This window comes from Leopardus geoffroyi, chromosome A3, assembly GCF_018350155.1.
Source record: "Leopardus geoffroyi isolate Oge1 chromosome A3, O.geoffroyi_Oge1_pat1.0, whole genome shotgun sequence".
In the NCBI taxonomy this organism is placed as follows: Eukaryota; Metazoa; Chordata; class Mammalia; order Carnivora; family Felidae; genus Leopardus; species Leopardus geoffroyi.
In genome coordinates, this window is record NC_059336.1 from 126,968,076 (window position 1) to 126,986,432 (window position 18,357).

Genomic DNA, 18,357 nt, shown 5'->3' on the forward strand with positions numbered 1-18,357 from the left:
TGGCAAATACATTAATTAAAATGAAAATTAAGTTCCTGAGTCACATTAGCCATATCGAAGTACTCAATGGTTACATGAAGCTGGTGCAGATGTACACATTTCCATCACCCCAGAGAGTTCTGTTGCACAGCCCTGAAGAAAAAAACAGCTTCTCTAGATACTTTCTGAAAATCCCAACCTGCCTTTAGAGTTCTTGAGGGAATCTTTTCCACCTGCCTTCCTCAGGCCTAAAAGGGTCAGCATTTTGTTCTATCATTAGAAATAACCAGTATACTTTTGACTTGGAAAGATAGACGTATTCTTTCCTACGGGCTACTTTTGGAGGACACTTAGCTGGCTGCACGTGTCCTCCACGTGGTTCTGAAGAAGGTGATGTGTCCTGGGGCACCTGGGTGGCTCAGTCAGTTAAGCGTCGGACTTTGGCTCAGGTCATGATCTCGCGGTTTGTGGGTTCAAGCCCCTCATCAGGCTCTGTGCTGACAGCTCGGAGCCTGGAGCCTGCTTCGGATTCTGTCTCCCTCTCTTTCTGCCCCTCCCCCGCTCATGCTCTGTGTCTCTCAAAAATAAATAAACATTAAAAAAATTAAAAAGAAAAGAGATGATGTGTCCTCAGCACCCAGTCATGTTGAGATGAAGCTTATTTTCACACAGTGAGCATTTGTTGAGAAAAACAAGCTTTATGTTTCATTTCAACTTTACATAGCATGTTTTTTGCCCTGCTTTTGAGGGCCAGGATGAAGAGTTGGAAAGTTGCTGTCATTTGGTGTCATTAATTCTCTGAATTCCGAAGTTGTGTGTTTAAGAGGGTCGATTTGGTAAGTTGTTGCTACCTGACCCTTGATGATTATGAACATCAAATTTAAAATTACGAAGTAAGAATTGAGGGAAAAAGTCAAATGTTATAAATTTATTTGGGACATCTGTTGCCACCTCTTTGGATGCCTTTGAAAATTCAAGCAGAAATCAATACACTTCCAGGTTTGTTTTTTTTTTTTTACTTTCAATAAATAATATCTTTGTGTATATGTATATATAGATAGATATACTTAACGAGTCATTTAGCAGGATTTTTAAGTTTTATACTGCATTAATTCCAACATAGCTCTTTCCAGATTGATAGGATGCAAATGAGGTAAGAATTAAGGCAAACCTAAAAGGCATGCAAATGTAGCACATTTATCTCCACTGATAATACAAGATCTCGAGTATGGACCACACAGAGGAGCCAAGGCCCCTCCACATGTCTGTCAGTACTATTTTACAGGAGAATGGTGACACAGCTTATATTAAAGTTACATTACCGTGGGGGTTTTAGTGCTACTAACATGTAATCAAGGAGACACGAGCATTGGCAAAACATGAACAAGAAACCATAGAACTCTTTGCAGCACATTTCTGCCCAGGCTTTAGGGGAGGAGGGTTTTTATGAAATGATGTTACACGTATCACATCGTGGCAGGTTGTTTGTTTTATAATATATGCTTTTAAAATTCATTAGCAAATGACATTCTCATGCACACAAGTGTTTCAAACACAAGAAGCAAGTCCATTGATAGGTAGTCCAAGCAATATTTGTGTGTGTGTGTGTGTGTGTGTGTGTGTGTGTGTGTATAGCTGCAGACTGAATGGAACATTGAGACTTTTGTGCAGTCCATAGCATTGACCTCAGCTCATTTCTGAATGTCGCACTGCAGAAGTAATACAATGGAAGGGTCGCTCTTTGCAGCTTCTTTGAATTCATCCAGTGTAATCTGGTCATCTTTGTTCTTATCCATCTTGCTGAAAATCTTGTCTACTCGCTGCTCAGGCGTGAGGCCGTCCTCATTCATTTTCATCATGATCACAGTGCCTACCATCTTATAGATAGCCTTGGGAAAACCAGAAACAGAGCGTAAAGTTCTCCTACGACATGATAAAGAATTTAAATTTACTTCAAAGGACTCCTTAAATCGTTTTAAATAAGACAGAGATATAATCAGATATGTGTGTCTTGTCTGACTCCCAGGTTTCTGGCTGGAGGAAGTGAGTAGAAAGAGTGGCTCCGTGGTAAGCACAAGAGTAATGGATGAGGAATCTTTATTCAGGAGGAGGGCGCTGAGCTCTGTTTTAAACATTCTGGGATTGAGGTGCAGGTGAGCACCAGCCCTTGAAGATTTCAGAAAACAGAAAATGTGGTCCCAACCAAAAAGGAATTTATAATCTACTAGGATAACTGAGCAAGGCAAGCCAGTACAATTTAGTCCAGAAAGAAGACACTTTAGGGAGACCTGTGGATCAAGGACTCTGTTCATAAGGACTTCCAACTGTCCAGTTCAATTAACTGTACACAATTATTTCTCAACGTGAGAATTTCCTAAATAGAAACAACTTTTTTAGGAAACTGCCTGAAAAAAAATAAATGCCCTTCCACACAAAGACTTGCAGGTGGGGGGGCCTGGGTGGCTCAGTTGGTTGAGCGTCCGACTTCGGCTCAGGTCATGATCTCACAGCTTGTGAGTTCGAGCCCCACGTCGGGCTCTGTGCTGACAGCTTGGAGCCTGGAACCTGCTTCGGATTCTGTGTCTCCTTCTCTCTCTGCCCCTTCCCTGCTCATACTCTGTCTCTCTCTGTCTCTCAAAAATGAATAAACATTAAAAAAAATTAAAAAAAATGCAGGTGGATGTTCATAGCATTATTAATAATAGCCAAGTAGAAACGACACAAATGCTCAAACAATATGATGTATCTGTACAATTGAATACTATTTTAGTAATATAAAAGACTGAAATACTGATAAGTCTTACAACATAGATTAAACAAAAAAGGAAGTCATTCATAAAGGCTATAGATATTTATATTGTATGGTTATATTTATATGAAAGGTCCAGAAACCCAAATCCACAGAGAAAAAGAAGAGTGGAGTTTTTTGAGTCTGGAATAGGAACAGGCAGGTGACATGAGGGGTCTTACTGGGGGAATTAAAATGTTCTAAAATTAGATTATGGCGATGGCGGCTTACTTTGGTAAATTGTACAGTTATAATGGGTGAATTTATGGTTTGTAAATAACTCAAAGTTTTTAAAAATGTCAGTTAGAAAAAAAAAATGCCAGTTAGAGCCACGGGCATCATCTTACATCCACCAGAGGGAAAGCTGGTTTGAGGAAGAAGGGGACATCCAGCAGAGCAGAGCTAAGCCAAGGGCAGAACTGAATCTGGGCCCAGCGGCTTGGATCTGTGACTCTTCCCAGCGCTGCGCTGAGGCTGAGGCAGGGGGACAGGGGTCTGGAGAATTCAAGGCCTGGCATGCAACCAGCAGGGCTCCTGGCAGGGAAGAAAAGAAGCTGCCACAGCCTAAGCCCCAGGAAGCTTCCTCCGGGGGTCTCTGCCTTACTTGCCCGTGCGCCAGCCAGGGAGCCTAGCCGCCCACCATCCTGAAGTCCCGCTCCGGCCAAGTCCACCCCGAGTCCTCGCCCTGCCCTGCCCTCATCCGGAAGGCCAGCCCCGGCCCGCGGGCCCACCCCGCCTCCATAGGGTTCCCTTTGGCGGCCCCGGGTGCCCCACCCCACGCGCCCTCCCCAGCCCCGCCCAGGTCCCCCGAAAACCCGACCCCGCCCTCGCCCTCGCCCCCAACCCGAAGGCCCCGGCCCCGCCCCTCGAGGGCCACCGCCTCACCTCGATGATCTCCAGCATCTCCACCCGCGTGATCTTGCCGTCGCCGTCCAGGTCGTACATGTTGAAGGCCCAGTTCAGTTTCTGCTCGAAGCTGCCCCTCGAGGTGATGGACAGGGCGCAGATGAACTCTCGGAAGTCGATGGTGCCGTCCCCGTTCTTGTCAAAGGTTCGGAAGGCGTGCTGGGCAAACTTGGAGGCGTCTCCGTAAGGGAAGAACTGCAAGCAGAAGGCACAGGTTCAGGTGCCGGGAGGGCCCGAAACCTCAGGCCGGGGCGCGGCCCAGGAAAGCCTAGACCGCGGGCTGCACCGGGCGCTCTCGTGGGCTGTCGTGGGAGGGGGTGGGACCGGCGGGCCTCCTGCCTGGGCCAGCGCTCAAGGCCAAGGGCAGGCGTCCATCAGTGCGTCCTCACTCAGACGCCTGGCTGTTTCTTGTGAGTGAGGCTGGGGACATGCCTTTGTGGTGGCCAGGCCCTCAAGCCCGCAGCTAGCGTCCCTCATCCGTGGCTTCCCTGGCCGCCCTCCCACAAGTACGAGGACTGCGGCAGGTAGCAGACTCCTCTCCCCACACGGGGTGGTGCTCCATGAACTCCCCCTTTCCCCCTGTGGATGTCCAGGTTCACTGCCTCGTGGGGCCAGAGCAAGGTTGCCCAGACCTGGTTTTTCCTGCCCCCCCCCTGCCCGGCTTCCCATCCACACTCCCTCGATGAGGCTCCAGGGTTTCACTTCTTTTTACAGGGACTTTTCTTTTGTAGAACAGACATTTAAAACCCATTAAAAATAGAACATGACTGGGTTTATTTTTGCAAGATATAAAGAGGTTTCTTTTCAGAGCCAACAGTTGGCAAGAGTGCCGTAGGGAGACAAAGAATGGACCCAGGAAGGAAAGGAAGGGCAGACCCCAGAGGAGGTAAGACCATGGGCAGTGAGGCAGGGGTGTCGGCCCCCCTGATATGAGTCTAGGCCAGTCACAAACAGCAGGCAGTTCTGCCGCTTGACCCTCTGTCCCAGCAAAGCTGAAGGACATTCTCTAGGTGGAGGGTGGAAGACAAACCAACCCCAAATCAAATGCAAAAACAAACCATGTGCTGTTTTAAGGCAGAAAGGGTATATGCATGTTTCTGGGTGAGCAAATCCAGCAAATACAAGCATGAAAGCAGATTTCTGAGGATGTCACTGGTCTCCCTGCTCCTTCCTACGTTTTGCCACTTGTGACTGGAACAGTCTGGCCAGCCTCCATGCAGATGGCCTGCTTCGTGCCCACCTGGGGCTGTCTCCCTTTGGGAGTTTCTCACTATGCACCCTGCCCTTGGGCCTCCTGCCCGCAAATCCCAAAGGTGGAACATTTCCCTCCAGAAATAAAATAGGTCTTTCCATATAAGATGCAGAGCTGACTGGGGCTTGTATTTCAATGGCACTCACTTCCGGACACTGAGATCTGTTCTGCTTACTGTTGTGTGCAAAAAATCACCCCAGGGGCACCTGTGTGGCTCAGTCGGTTAAGCACCTAACTCTCAGTATCAGTTCAGGTCATGATCTCATAGTTTGTGAGATCGAGCCCCGCATCAGGCTCTGCGCTGACAGTGTGGAGCCTGCTTGGGATTCTCTCTCTCCTTTGCTGTCTGCTCCAACCCCACTTGCTCTCTCACTCTCAAAATAAATAAACATTAAATTTTTTTTTAAATCACCCCAAATCAGAGTGGCTTAAAACAACAATTATTTCATTAATCTCAGAAAATAAAGATTTGACAACCACTTCTTTTTTAAGCAACCAACTTATCTTTCTGAGGCTATGGAGGACAACTTTATCCTTTGCTCCCTCATCCCCTACACACATTATGTCTCCTATCCTTCATTTTTCATGATTCATCAAAATCCACTGAGGTCTTTTTCTGGCCCAGCCCTGTCTTTGGTACTGGGAAAGCAGAGATCAGCACCTCACTGTCCCCAGGCTCTGGTATTTTGCAGTTAAGGGGGGAACTGAAAATGAAGGTCATGTTATCAGAAAAGGACGACAACAGAAGAAGGAACAAGACATTCCTAACGCTAACGAGCGCGTGGTTACTTTCAAGAGGGGCGCCTGGGTGGCTCAGTTGAGCATCCAACTGTGGCTTAGATCATGATCTCGCAGTTCGTGGGTTCGAGCCCCCGCATTGGGCTCTGTGCTGACAGCTTGGAGTCTGGAGCCTGCTTTGGATTCTGTGTGTCTCTCTCTCTGCCCCTCCCCTGCTCACACTCTGTCTCTCTCTGTCTCTCAAAAATAAATAAAATGTTACATATATATAAAAAAAAGACTGTGGTTGGTTTCAAGACAGGAGATTTAAGACAGAAAGGCTCCTGTCCTCTGTCGCGGGCTCAGCCTGTTTTCTCTCCACCCCCCAATGTCATTAGAGGCATCATAGATACCTGAAGATGGGCTGCCAGGTGCTGACTTTTGAACTTGACCTTGACAATTTCTAAATAGGTAAGTTTGAGCCACATGTGCTCTGAACTGTTTGTTAACTTAATGATGCTTCTGACACCAAATGTGTGGGCTTTGTTTTGGTTTAGTTTGGTTTTTGGTTTCTCCCTACCAGCAGCCAATTCTCCAATTTTCTGGACATTAACCTGGTCCAGTTGAATTCAGTTCAATTCTGACACCAAACCCTGGGGAGTCAGTGCAGACCCCACAGGTGAGTCAGGGTTCAGTCCCACAAGACTGCGCCCACTTCAGATGCCAGTGGCATGTCCCCTGCTGCCACCTGTAGTTCTGATAGACCTGATGTAAACTCAGGGGGATCCCACAATGCCCTCCTTCAATAATTTGCTAGAACAACTCACAGACTTAAGGAAAGCACTTTACTATTACCAGTTTATTTTAAAGGCCACAAGTCAGGAACAGCCTGGGGGAAGAGACGTATAGGGTAAGGGGTGAAAGCACGAGAAGGGTATGCAGAACCCTCTCCAGGCATGCCACCTGTCCAGCACCTCAGCGTGTTCACCAACTTCTCAGGCCTGTAGTTTAAGGGTTTTCATGGAAGCCTCATTACATAGGCACAGTTCATTCAACCATAGGTCAATGAAGATTCAGTTCCATCTCCAGCCCTTCTCCTTTCCCCAGAGGTAGGGTGAGGGCTAGACTACAAGTTTCAATCTTCTAATTATGCCTGGGTCTTTCTGGTGACCAGCTCCCATCCTGAAGCTATCTAGGGGCCCCAGACAGCAGTCATGTTATTAGCATACAAAGGCACTGTTTTCACTCCAGAGATTCCAAGGGTCTTAGAAGAAGCTCTTGTGTCACGAACTGGGAACGAAGACCAATTATGTATTTCTTATTATATCACATGTGCCGTTTGCATGAGTGTTCTTCACCCCTTTCTGCTCTTTGCTGATGTGTTTGCCTTGTGGTCAGGAGTCTTGGGCAGAGCTGGTACCTGTGAAATGGCCTAAGAGCAGAGCGGAGTGAGCAGATTCCCACTCTCCTTAGTGCTGTGTATCCACCAGGCTTTCTATATGCAGTGACTTGAGACCACTGCGTATTTTTCAACATCTGTGTGGGTTTCTGGAAGTGAAAGGCTTTAACTATCATTTCTCATAGCATACTTTAAAGTGAAGGGGTATCTGAGAGTTTTATCTAAAAATAGCTGAGAACTTGAGGTCAGTATATTAAAAATTAATTCAGATCTGAAAATTCTTGAGGAAAAAATCGATTGGGCTATAAAAGTTACATGCGCCTTGCAGAAGGTCTATTTACTGACTTTTAGAGCCAATGCGTTCACTTCAGAAGAACTGAGCGTGTGCCCAGGACCCCTCACGTATCTGGACGGTTTGTTCCCTTTGGAAAATTCATCCTATCGTGTTCTGAGCGCTTTGAGTTTTTCTAATCAGGGGAATGCTCTTTCTTTTGATGAAATGATTCAACTCTGGATGCATCATCACAGGAAAAGCAAAGCCATACTCTTCAATCTCTTTGGGAAGAGATCAGGGTCTTGAACTCATATTCACTTCTGGACTACGATAGTACCTGATAAATGTAAGTATTTTTTGCATATTGTTGCTTGCAATGTGTTTTATTTTTTAAAGTCAATGTGATTTGCTTGACCAACTGTATTATATGGTGATGTGGAAATAATTTTCAGTGGCATGAATAATCTACAAGTCTCTTTATATAATAGATAAAAAACTTTGAGGTTAAAAATTATATATAATGTATGAATATAATAATATTTATATAATAATATTATATATATAATATATATAATAAAATAATAATATTTATATATAGACATATATTTTATATATCTAAATATTAAGATATACTAAATAAATATATTTCACTTGTATCTTAGTCCATTCAGGCGGCTATAATAAAATGTCACAGACTAGATGGCTTATAAACAGAAATTTATTTCCACAGTTCTGGAAGACAAAGTCCAATATCAGGGTCAGTCTCTGGTGAAGGCCCTCTTCTGGCTGCACACTGCCAACTTCTTGCTTTGTCCTCATGGGAGGAAAGACAAGGGAACTGTGTGGGGTCTCTTTTATAAAGGCACTAATCCCATTCATGAGGGCTCCACCCTCATGACCTAAGCTCCTTGCAAAGGCCCACCTCCTTATAGCATCACCTTAGGCATTAGGTTTCAACATATGAATTTGTGGAGGGACACAAACATTTAGTCCATAGCAATTTGTTAGCAAGAAGATGACTCTAGCTGTGAGAAATTTCACAAACTGTATTAGATGATTGAGCATAGCCAGTCTTTGATGAATTTCTAGTGTCTGCTTTATGTCTATATACATACACGCTTAGTTTTTCTACTTTTGGTCGGTCACAAATTTTGTATCGAGTATATCTTGCATTTCCATTAAAAGAAGAAAACCATCTGGGAAGCAGCTGCAGATGGTCAGTTGATCCCCACTGACTGAATCAGATACCGGAGTCCTTCCGGTGACTTTGGGAATTGTGTGGTATGGCTCTTGGAGGCCAAACTGGTGAGGCCTGGCACCTCAGGTCGGCCTGCCTTCCTGAGGGTGCCTGAGAGAAGGTTTGTCTTTGGAGAGCGGGGTTTGGGGGTGGAGCAGGGCCTGCTTCAGCTGCTGGCCGCAGAGCCCTAGACTCCATCCTGAGGGTGGGAATTGCACTGTCGGCTCCAGTTTGGACAAGGCGTCTTTGGGGGTGGAGGTGATCAGGCCAGTCTCCCAGGCAGGTGGAGGATGATGGCTAGCCAGAATGGTTCACCGGACAGCGGCAATTTCTTCAGGGACCCTGGAGCTCCCTTCCTCGGGTCCAGTGCTTCCCCTTGCCAGCCCACAGCCCTTTTGCTCTGACACTTAGGGGCTCCAAGCTTACTAGTGGGAGACTGGTAGAAGGTGGGGGGCAGAAAGGGCCCTGTGTCCCTGGCTACTTCTGGCCCTGCCGGTGAGACTCTGACCTCAAGATCAGTCTGTACACTAAGCTGTCCCTGTCATACCACAGGGGCAGTCCTTTGCCCCAGTTGTGCTCTGAGAAAGCTCTAGATGTTGCTGGCTTATGGTGGGACCAGGACCCAGCTACCACGTGTAGCATGATACCCACAGGAAAGTGTCACCATTTCTGCTCTCTTCCTGCTGAATGACAAGAAGGAGGAGCATGTTTTTGTCCTATGGCATTGGTATTCCCCTGGACTGATTTCTGGAAGTTCCTGAGATAAGTTTTCCGGGCCACCCATCCTCCTTTCCTGTTGACTTCCCCTCCCAGGATGCCTGGAAATGAGGGCTGCCATTGTACTGGCCACCAGATTGTGGGGAGCTGCTGCAAAGGAGAGCTGCACCCACTGTGTCTTCTTTCTTGGTGGGGGGGAGCAGAAAGACCAGGACCCCTCTACTTGGACACCCAGCAGAGCCCAGACAGGTGGGCACAGTCTGATAGCAGGGGCTGTCTGTCTTCAGGGCTGGGTCACAAGGAAGCTCACAGGGCCCACTCTTCCACTGAGGAGGAGAGCAGGCCCAGAGAACACCTTCTCCTCATTCAGTGATTCCTCTTCAGGGAGGTCCTGATGGGTCAAGACTTCCTCTGCTTGTCTTCTCGTGCAGCCTCTCTGGTGGACATTCCATTTGGAGGATTGAATATAGCTTATCCCCTTCTCTCCCTTCTACCTCCACCAGAGACCTGTCACCTCCCATCAGATTCTGGCCACAGTCCCCTAATTGCCGCTGGTCTCCTCAAGGTCGAACACCTGAGCAGCACTGATCTTCCTACAGTGTGGCTCTGATTGTGTCATTTCTCTTCACAGAAACACCTAGGGCTTCCACATCTGACCCAATAGGTGCCTTCGATCCTGCGTGTCCTGCTTTGGGCTCTGCTCTCCAGAGGCTCACATTTGCAGAGTTGAATTCTGAACTTGGAACCCTGCTGTTGGTGCGCTTCATGATTGCCCCAACCTGCAAGCACGTCTCTCTCATTCCTCTGTTTTCTGCCTCTGCACCCCGGCTGTGTTCCCGGGTGCCACCACACATGCCCCCTGCTTCCGTATTTTATATGCCTTCCTCTGCATCCCATCTCGTCCTGGCCAAATGGAGAAACCCCACCTTTTCTTTACGTCCTGCTCAGATGCCCTGCCTCCATGGAAACTTCATGACTGGACTGAATCTCTCCCTCTGCTTGTGCTTCACTGATTTCTAGATGAGTTTTCCCAAACCCTCTGTCGTAGACCCTGGTCTGCACCTGCTGTGTCCCTCCTGGCGTGGGAGTCCCGGAAGGGCAGCCACCACATGTGTATTGTGGGCCTGTAGCGGTGCTTAGCGCCTCCTGAGAAGGGCCCATTCCAGCGAGCACAGGCACTGCGGTCTCACACATCTTTGTACCTGCATTTATGTCACTCTTGCATCTGTGAAATGGGGGTGCTGAGTTAACTAAATGCTTTCACGCTCCTGTGAGGGCAGGCAGAGTTTCCTGCCACAACCGAACAGTAGTGAAAACCATGACATCAACTCGTCAAATGTCAGTGCTCTGTTCCTAGAATTCCCTATCTCCCTTTGCTGCTCAATTTTTTCTCCAAAAAGCTGACCACCATACAACATATTTCAATTAGTTATTCGATGTCTTTGTTTCTCCGTGAGAAATGTGAACTCCGTGAGGGCAGAGAGCTTTGGCTGCTTTGCTGTTTTGTTCCTTGCCTAATCTCTGTCTAGCAGTGCTCAATGACTTAGCTAATGAAAGAGTGAACCAATTTCTTTTTTAAAATTTATTTATTTTGAGAGAGAGAGAGAGAGAGAGAGAGTGAGATAGGGGGAGGGACGGAGAGAGAGTATCCCAAGCAGGCTCTGCACTGGAGCGGGGCTCCAACTCACAAACTGACATATTATCTGAGCCAAAATCAAGGTGCCAGAACTGATGCTGCCCTGCCTAATAACGGCACTTCTGGGTTGCAACTGGTGACACGTTCACTGTCTCCTGGGATCCTCAAGACAACCCAAAGGGATGATTTGGTTCTTTTTCACTTTTCCTTGGTAACAGAGAAGTGGGTTTTTAGGCAGAGGTTCAGCACTGTCATTCCTATTTATTAGGGGATTATTTATTTGATATCAGTTACTAAACTGTAAATCCCCAGAGTGCAAAGCCTGTTTGTTGTATCCATAGCACATACCACGGGTCTGCAGATGACAGGTGCAAAATACAATCTTGTTGAATGACCAAGTGAAAGAAACACTTGTAGTGCCAACTAGAGGTGGTCAAGCACTGCTGCTGAAAACAGCCACACTCATTGGACATTTATTAAAATCTAGCCAGCTCTGTCCTCTAGAACTTCTTGTGAGGATAACAATATTCAACAACTGCACTGCCCAAAATGATAACTACTAGCCATATGGGTCAACCACCGTGAGGTGCTGGGAATAAAATTTTAAAAAGACACTGGGGCACCTGGGTGGCTCAGTCGGTTGAGCATCTGACTTCGGCTCAGCTCATGATCTCACAGCTCTCTCACAGCTCGTGGGTTTGAGCCCTGCATCGGACTCTGTGCTGACAGTTCAGAGCCTGGAGCCTGCTTCAGGTTCTGTGTCTCCTTCTCTGTGCCTCCCGTGTTCATGCTCTCGCTCTCTCTTTTTCAAAAATAAATATTAAAACAAATTTTTTTTAAATGTAAAAAGACAGAGCATTGAGGGCATTGGGGGAAGAAACCTTTGAAATGTTACTAGTGTAACCAACAAACTGCATGTTTAATATTATTTAACATACGTATCAATTTAGGTAGCAATGTGTGGCAACTGGCTTCTGTATTGAGTGAGTAGCATGATCTATGCTCTGTCATAAGCTCTCACAATACCCTTGTCAAGCAGCAATCCTCAGCTCCACTTCATGGACAAGGAAACATGGGCTCAGAAAGGTCCAGCAAACCCCTAACTTAATTCTCTTTCCACTGTGTCAGCCTGCTGCAAGTTTATGCAAAGGAGCAGTAAGAAATGTACACATCTTCCCGGAATAAGAACATCCAAAACAGAAGGTAGAAAGGTCAGGGGCAGATTGTCATCTATGTCAACATTTGTTGGAACGCTTTCATGATTATCATACAGCACTGGAATGAGCTCAGTTCTAATACTTCTCATGTGTGTTACTTCATTCGGTTCTTATAGCAAAACTTGCCATCATAAACTCTGTGTGGACCAGGAGACAAGCTTGAAAGTTGCAGGCATTTGTCCCAGGTTCCTAGCAGAATGTGACAGGTGGATCTGGTCATTTCTGCTACATCTTGCTGTTTCTCTTTGTCAAGCTGAGGAAATAAACCTAAATCCACATTTATGAAGCAACCGTATTTGTTGCATTATGTAATTCTTTGCTACCTTCCATGTATGGGCCTCAATCCCTGGCAGTGGGTATTTGTCGCCACCTTCTGACAGCATGTGTGTACTGCATGGAAATTACTAAAAGGATGCTGAGGGATATTTTTAGGACTCATTCTTTAACTCAGCATTTACTGAGCAGTTACTCTGTGTCAAGTATTGTGTTAGATACTGAATAAAATATTAAAAAAGACCTAGAGCATTAAGGATAATAGAGGAAATAGATACGAAGCAAACAACTACATAAATAAGTGTAAAATTACACTCTGATCCATCACAAATGTATAGAGCCACAGCCACTAATGGGGATGGTCTTATGAGTTTGAAACTTAACCAAAAACTTACTGCATGGTCCTCTCCCTGCATCCTAATATGCTAATTGGCTTCTGCCAATTCATTGTTTCTTATTCATGGTTTAGGAATAGTCTCAGAGTCTGAAACTTTCCGGGATTTCACAAACCTGGATTGTACCCAACTGTACTACGCAGCCTTCCTCTGAACCAACCAACGTGCAAAAGAAAATCCCAGGAAATCCTTGAGGACTGTCTTTCCTCAGAAAGACAGTAAGAAACTCTCCATCCATTAATCAGCTTGCTCCAAAGCCACCAGAGGCTTTTCCCTGCAGATAGAGGGCCAAAGCCCTGCATTTCTTTTCAGTATTCAGTTGTGAATATTAAAAGGTTTGTTTCTCTTAATAAGTGGTGAATGAGCCCCAGACACTTCGTGCTGAATATGCATGGTGTCATTCGCCTCTGCAACCCCAGGGCCCCTCCGAGTAAGGCACAGAAGGCTCTTTGGTGGCCGTCTTAAGAAATAGCCTTCGAACACTGTGCTTCCAGTCCCTTGGGCAGTCTTTCCTCTGAACCCTCCACTCCAGTCCTTTGCACTCTTTTGCTGCCTGCACATCTCATCCTTCCAGAAGTTGTGCTGAGTGCAGAGAAAGCACTGCAACGTTTCCCATGAGAACCTCGCCCTCTCCCAGTGGACACTGGTGCCTGCCTCAATGTAACGGAGGATGCAGGTCTCCTAGAGGCTCCTCCGCCCGAAGTTCAGGTTGAGGGAGGTTTTACAGCACAGCCGTGGCCCCTGTGACGGCTGATATGCTGTGTCAAGAGTGGTTGGCGGCAGAGCCGCTGGGGAGGACAGACTCTCCAGGGCTCTGCTCAGCTCCCGGCTGATGCTGATCAGTTCTCAGGCCTCAGAACAGATTTCTGCCCATTAGTCTGCCTGAAATAGAGCTCACGATGGGATCAAAGAGCACAAGAATATTCTTGAACGCTCCACCGCTCACAGTCTTGGAGAGGTCGGCCATTCAATCTCTCATAGGACACCATCCCTTTAAAAATGTCCTCACTCAGGTCAATTCTGTTTTCCTTTGTTCGCAGCTGTCAGAAGCCTATGTTCTCTGGCTAATGTGCCCACAAACACAATCCCCTCCCCAAGGGTGGAGTCTTCTTCACTTCCCCCACCCCCAAAATAGGGCTACTCTACCTCAGGTCATTTGCCCTCACCTCTGCTGGAATGAGCCAGAGGCTTCTAGCCTCCTGTGGATCCCTGGCTCAGTGCCCACCTCTCCAGGCCCTGCCAAGCGGCTACCTTTTCATGAGGGTCTATCAGGGATCAAGGCCCTAAGGCCTTTTTCATATGCTACCTCAGCTGGTTCCTCACCAAGTTTAGGACTTGAGGGGCATTATTGTGGGTCAGGTCATACCACTAAGGGGAGGTGGGCTGGTCTAGGCACACAGGCCCTGTCTGAGGAATGCCGCCTGTCTGCATAGCTGCCGAATCTGCCAAGCCTTCAACTCCGAGGTACGATCCACCTCCTCACCAGGATCCAGAAAGGTTCTGCCTCTCTCTTCCCAGCCCTCCGCTTCTTAGTCCCCACACAGTGCTCCCCCTGCCTTGTGCTGTGCTCACAGGAGCCCTGCCTTCCTGTTGCGGTCCTCAGCAGGACTGGGCCAGGCCACAGCAGGCCTGTGGGAAGGAGGGCACCCACAAGGGACAAAAGCGGTAAACATGCTACTCCTCACATAGGTTCCACACTTACCCTTGCCTCCCCAGGCAGCAGAAGGGACCTGGTGGGATTTCTGAGGCCCACGCAGAGCTACTCACTCTCAGGGCAGCAGATGGGGGCTATGGCCCCTGACCCTGGGGTGGGTGCTGCTGTGGAAAGAAGGAGATGTGCCAACCAAACCCAAGGATTTCCTGGACCCTGGCTGAGGCCCAGCACCATCCTTTCCCCCCAGGGCTGCAGGTGTGGGCTCCCGAAGGAAAGCAGGACCCACCACAGCTAATGAGAGGCAGAGGTGGGATGCAAACCCAGTTCTGTCTGACTGTGTGATGTTGGACACCTGTTAACCCATCTGAGACTCAGTCTCCTCATCCACCAAATGGGGCAACAGTGATCAATTCCTATTGTGTAGGATTGTTGTAAGATTTACTGGAGATGACAGATGTGGAAGGTGCCTGAGGTCACAAGGAGCTGGGACCCTGGGTATTGGAGGGTCCCTCCTCCCTTTTCCCCTCAAGGCTGCTGTGATATATCCCATACCCTGATGCACCCAGGTGAGCAGGTGGTTCATAGTGGGGTCTCAGTGCACACCCCCCAGACTGCTGGCCCAACTGGTGCCCTTAGGATCAACTTGGTGTTTGGTATTTAGGCTCCTCACATTCATGTAGCCTCACCCAGGACTAGGATCCTTGCCTCCTGGGCTGCCTCACCAGCGCACATTCTCTGCCTCCAGTTCAACTGCTCCCTCCCACCCACTCCCAGGGCTCTGTAGTCCCTCCTGCCCACAGTTCTGGAGAGAACCTCTTACACCCACTTAGTCATGTCCACTTCCTGTACACACCAGTTACATCTAATTGTTCCCACAAGAAGCAGCGGGATAATCCCCAGGCCTCTGGGCCTTTCCAGGTCTGGTCCTTGCTGCCTGTCCAATGTCTGCTCCACCGGGGCCTTGCTGGGTTCTCCAGATGCCATCCTATTGTTTCCGTCATCTGAAATGCTCCTTTTTTTGCCCTGGCCCAGTCAACACCTGTTTGTCCTCAGACCTGGATTCAGTCTTCATTTTCTCAGGAAAGACTTCTCTGAACCTAGGTCAGAATCCTCCATTAGGTACATGCACATCGCTGAGATCTGTGGTAACCATCATCCTGTGTTCATGGGATTGTTTGATTAATAACTTTCTCCCCTAGTGGACTGTAAGCTAAATGGGGCAGGGAATGGCCTGGTTTTTCCCGATGGCTATAATCCCTGGTGCCTAGTATGGGGCCAGGCGCACAGAAGGTGTTCAGTAAGTATCTGTTGAATGACCTAGAGACTCAGCACAGCGGGGTCTTTTTCGAGCCTCCAGAGACAGCGGTAAATGCATACAATGACCAGTAAAAGGGCTGAAATATGTTCTGAAGATTGTTTTAAGGCAGCTATGCTAAAGAAGGCTCACCATTTGGCCTTAAAACATGTCACTGCCATTACTACTTTAGCTGATGATTCATGACAGTATGAATCATCCCCAGAGAAGTTCACGTACCTGGTCACGTGGATGGGAAGAGGAGAGAGACACTTCCCCTTAATTAGAAATGGGGAGTCCAAAAGCTGTTTTCTGCCAACGTGTTCATTCAACAGATACTCACAAAAGCCTAATTGGTGCCAGGCTCTATGCTGAGCTCTGTGTGGGCAGGAGGGAGGCTGAGGAGAGGCAACAAAGAATCAGAGTAAAATAGAACTGGTCTCTGCCCCAGAGCAGAAAATGAAAGGTAGATGCAGCTCAGAGAGTGAGCTGCCTTCCACACATAGGCTCTCTGGGAGGAGGTTAAAACACACTCACCCCACGCCACCCCCAGATCCTGAGGTCACTTCTGAAAGCTGCCTCTTCACTTGTCCTCCGGGTGACAATATCCATTTTCTGCAGTCATGGCTCCTTCAGGGCTCCAGGCTTTATTACAAGGCAACCACTAATAACTCCTGGTTCCTGTATAACTCCATCTATTTGAGAAGAAAATTAGTCCTGAGCTAAATTTCTAGAGAAGGGGGCTTTGCCTCTTGGGTCAGCGGAAGCAGTTTTTACCTATGTCCTAGACCAGGTTCTTCTGCTTGCATTTTGACCCTGTTACACTGTCCCAAGAAGGTCAAGAACTCCCAGAGAAGTTCTGTTACTTTTTTATAGAGAAAAACACTCAGGCTGCAGAAATCCAGATTCCTCACTAATCTTCAGATCTTTGTTTTAGAATTATCGCTAAGAGAAAAGCCCAAATAACTTCTACTTTAAGAGAAATGTTATGCTTTGCCCTTTCTTATATCAAATTACGATCTGGTATACTGTAGGTGCTTTATAAATGCTTAAGATGGATAAAGGAAGCAACCTGCTGCAGAGGAAAGGATGCTGGGTTGAGTGACAAGGTGTCTGGGTGTGACTAAAGCTAAGCCATTCTGTCTCTTAAGACTTCCGTTTTCCTTTAAATAATATAAAATGAGGCAATAAATCGGATAAGCTTCAAAATTCCTTTTAGCTGTACTATTTATTTTTCTGATTCTGGAAGTAAAATCTCAAAAAAAAAAAAAGAAGAAAGAAAGAAAGAAAATAATGAATTTGACAAACAAATGGTACTTCCATGATTTTGCACTTGTTGTTAACCAAAGCACCTGTCATATCATTCCCTTGTGTTTGTATGTCTTAATTACAGGATCAAACTTTGAAGGGTGAATATATCCACATCTATACCTGCATTGGTAGCAATATCTATGTATTTGTATCTCTACCTCAATAACTCTGCTCCTATATTTATAGATATCTATATCTCCATATCTAGATCATACCTCTATCTGTATAACATCTCTCCTTATCTCTATCTATCTCTATCTCCTTCTCTATATACTTATTTCTATTTCTACCCCTTTGTCATATCTCCACCTCTATTTCTGTTGAAAGTTTCACGGAGCCTGATGGATACTCACTGGTTACTCAGACTTTAAAAAATCAAATGAACTCTCTCTACTTGAGTCTAATATCCCATTCACATTACAAATTGGATCAATGACATCTTGATTTGGGGCAAGGGGGTTCCTCTAGTACTTCTCTTGCTGATTAATCTTGAGCCACCAACATAAATCAGTCCACTGTTAGCATTTATTACAAAATAGGAGATCACCAATAGTAAATTACACTCTGGAAACTGCCATGGATTTCCATCTAAAGGCAATCTGTCAAGATTAGAGAGAAGATTGTTTTATCAATTTAAAAAGGAGCTCATCTTTGAAACTAGAGAAGGGGTGAGGATCTTTGAAGGTGTTTGAGAGAAGGCTGGTTGCCACGGGGAAAACTGGAAAGGGACCCCTCACTTGGTATTCTCTTCGATTACTCCGACTGAAGTGGGTACAGCAGATTTTCCAACTGGTTCTGAAACTGGTTATTTGTTTCATCTCCCCTACTCCTAGAATAAAGTGATCTGCTCAAGATCGATTCCCATTTCACCCTACATTCAACTCACTTCACAAGGTCATGGTGACAGTGACAAGAATGTTCAGCCTGACTGCATCTCAATTAGAACCCTACTGGCATGCCATAGGCCACCAGTCTGCAGCCCTGGAGAGAGAGCTGTCTACAATACAGTGGGTGACAGCAACAGTAGCCCGAGCGAGGGGAACTCTGTCTTCAGAAGCTGAAGTTTGTAAGAAATGAATATATACAGGGCCACTGCCTCAGAGGATGTACCCTTCATTTCCTGGAAAGGAGGAATCTTCCCACCTACTCTAAGATGGTCCCCCAAATTTATTACTGTCCCCCATTACTGACACATCTATAGCTGCTACCCCATCATTTCAGTCCCATGTACTCCCATCACTGCCATCTGAAGGATAGGAAAAGGTCTGGCTGCAACAAGACACACAAAGGAGATACATCCTGCAGAGA

General features: G+C 46.7%; 1 protein-coding gene across 1 annotated transcript in view; it reads right to left on the reverse strand.

Moving 5' to 3' along the window:
• Positions 1 to 892: 892 nt before the first annotated feature.
• Positions 893 to 18,357, reverse strand: part of VSNL1 (visinin like 1) — a 97,973-nt gene continuing 80,508 nt past the window's right edge. The window contains exons 3-4 of the mRNA XM_045447664.1: positions 3,653 to 3,868; positions 893 to 1,868 (exon numbers count right to left, since the gene is read on the reverse strand). Coding sequence (XP_045303620.1) covers positions 1,671 to 1,868; positions 3,653 to 3,868 — 414 coding nt within the window. The 3' untranslated portion in view covers positions 893 to 1,670. The remainder of the gene's footprint in view (positions 1,869 to 3,652; positions 3,869 to 18,357) is intronic.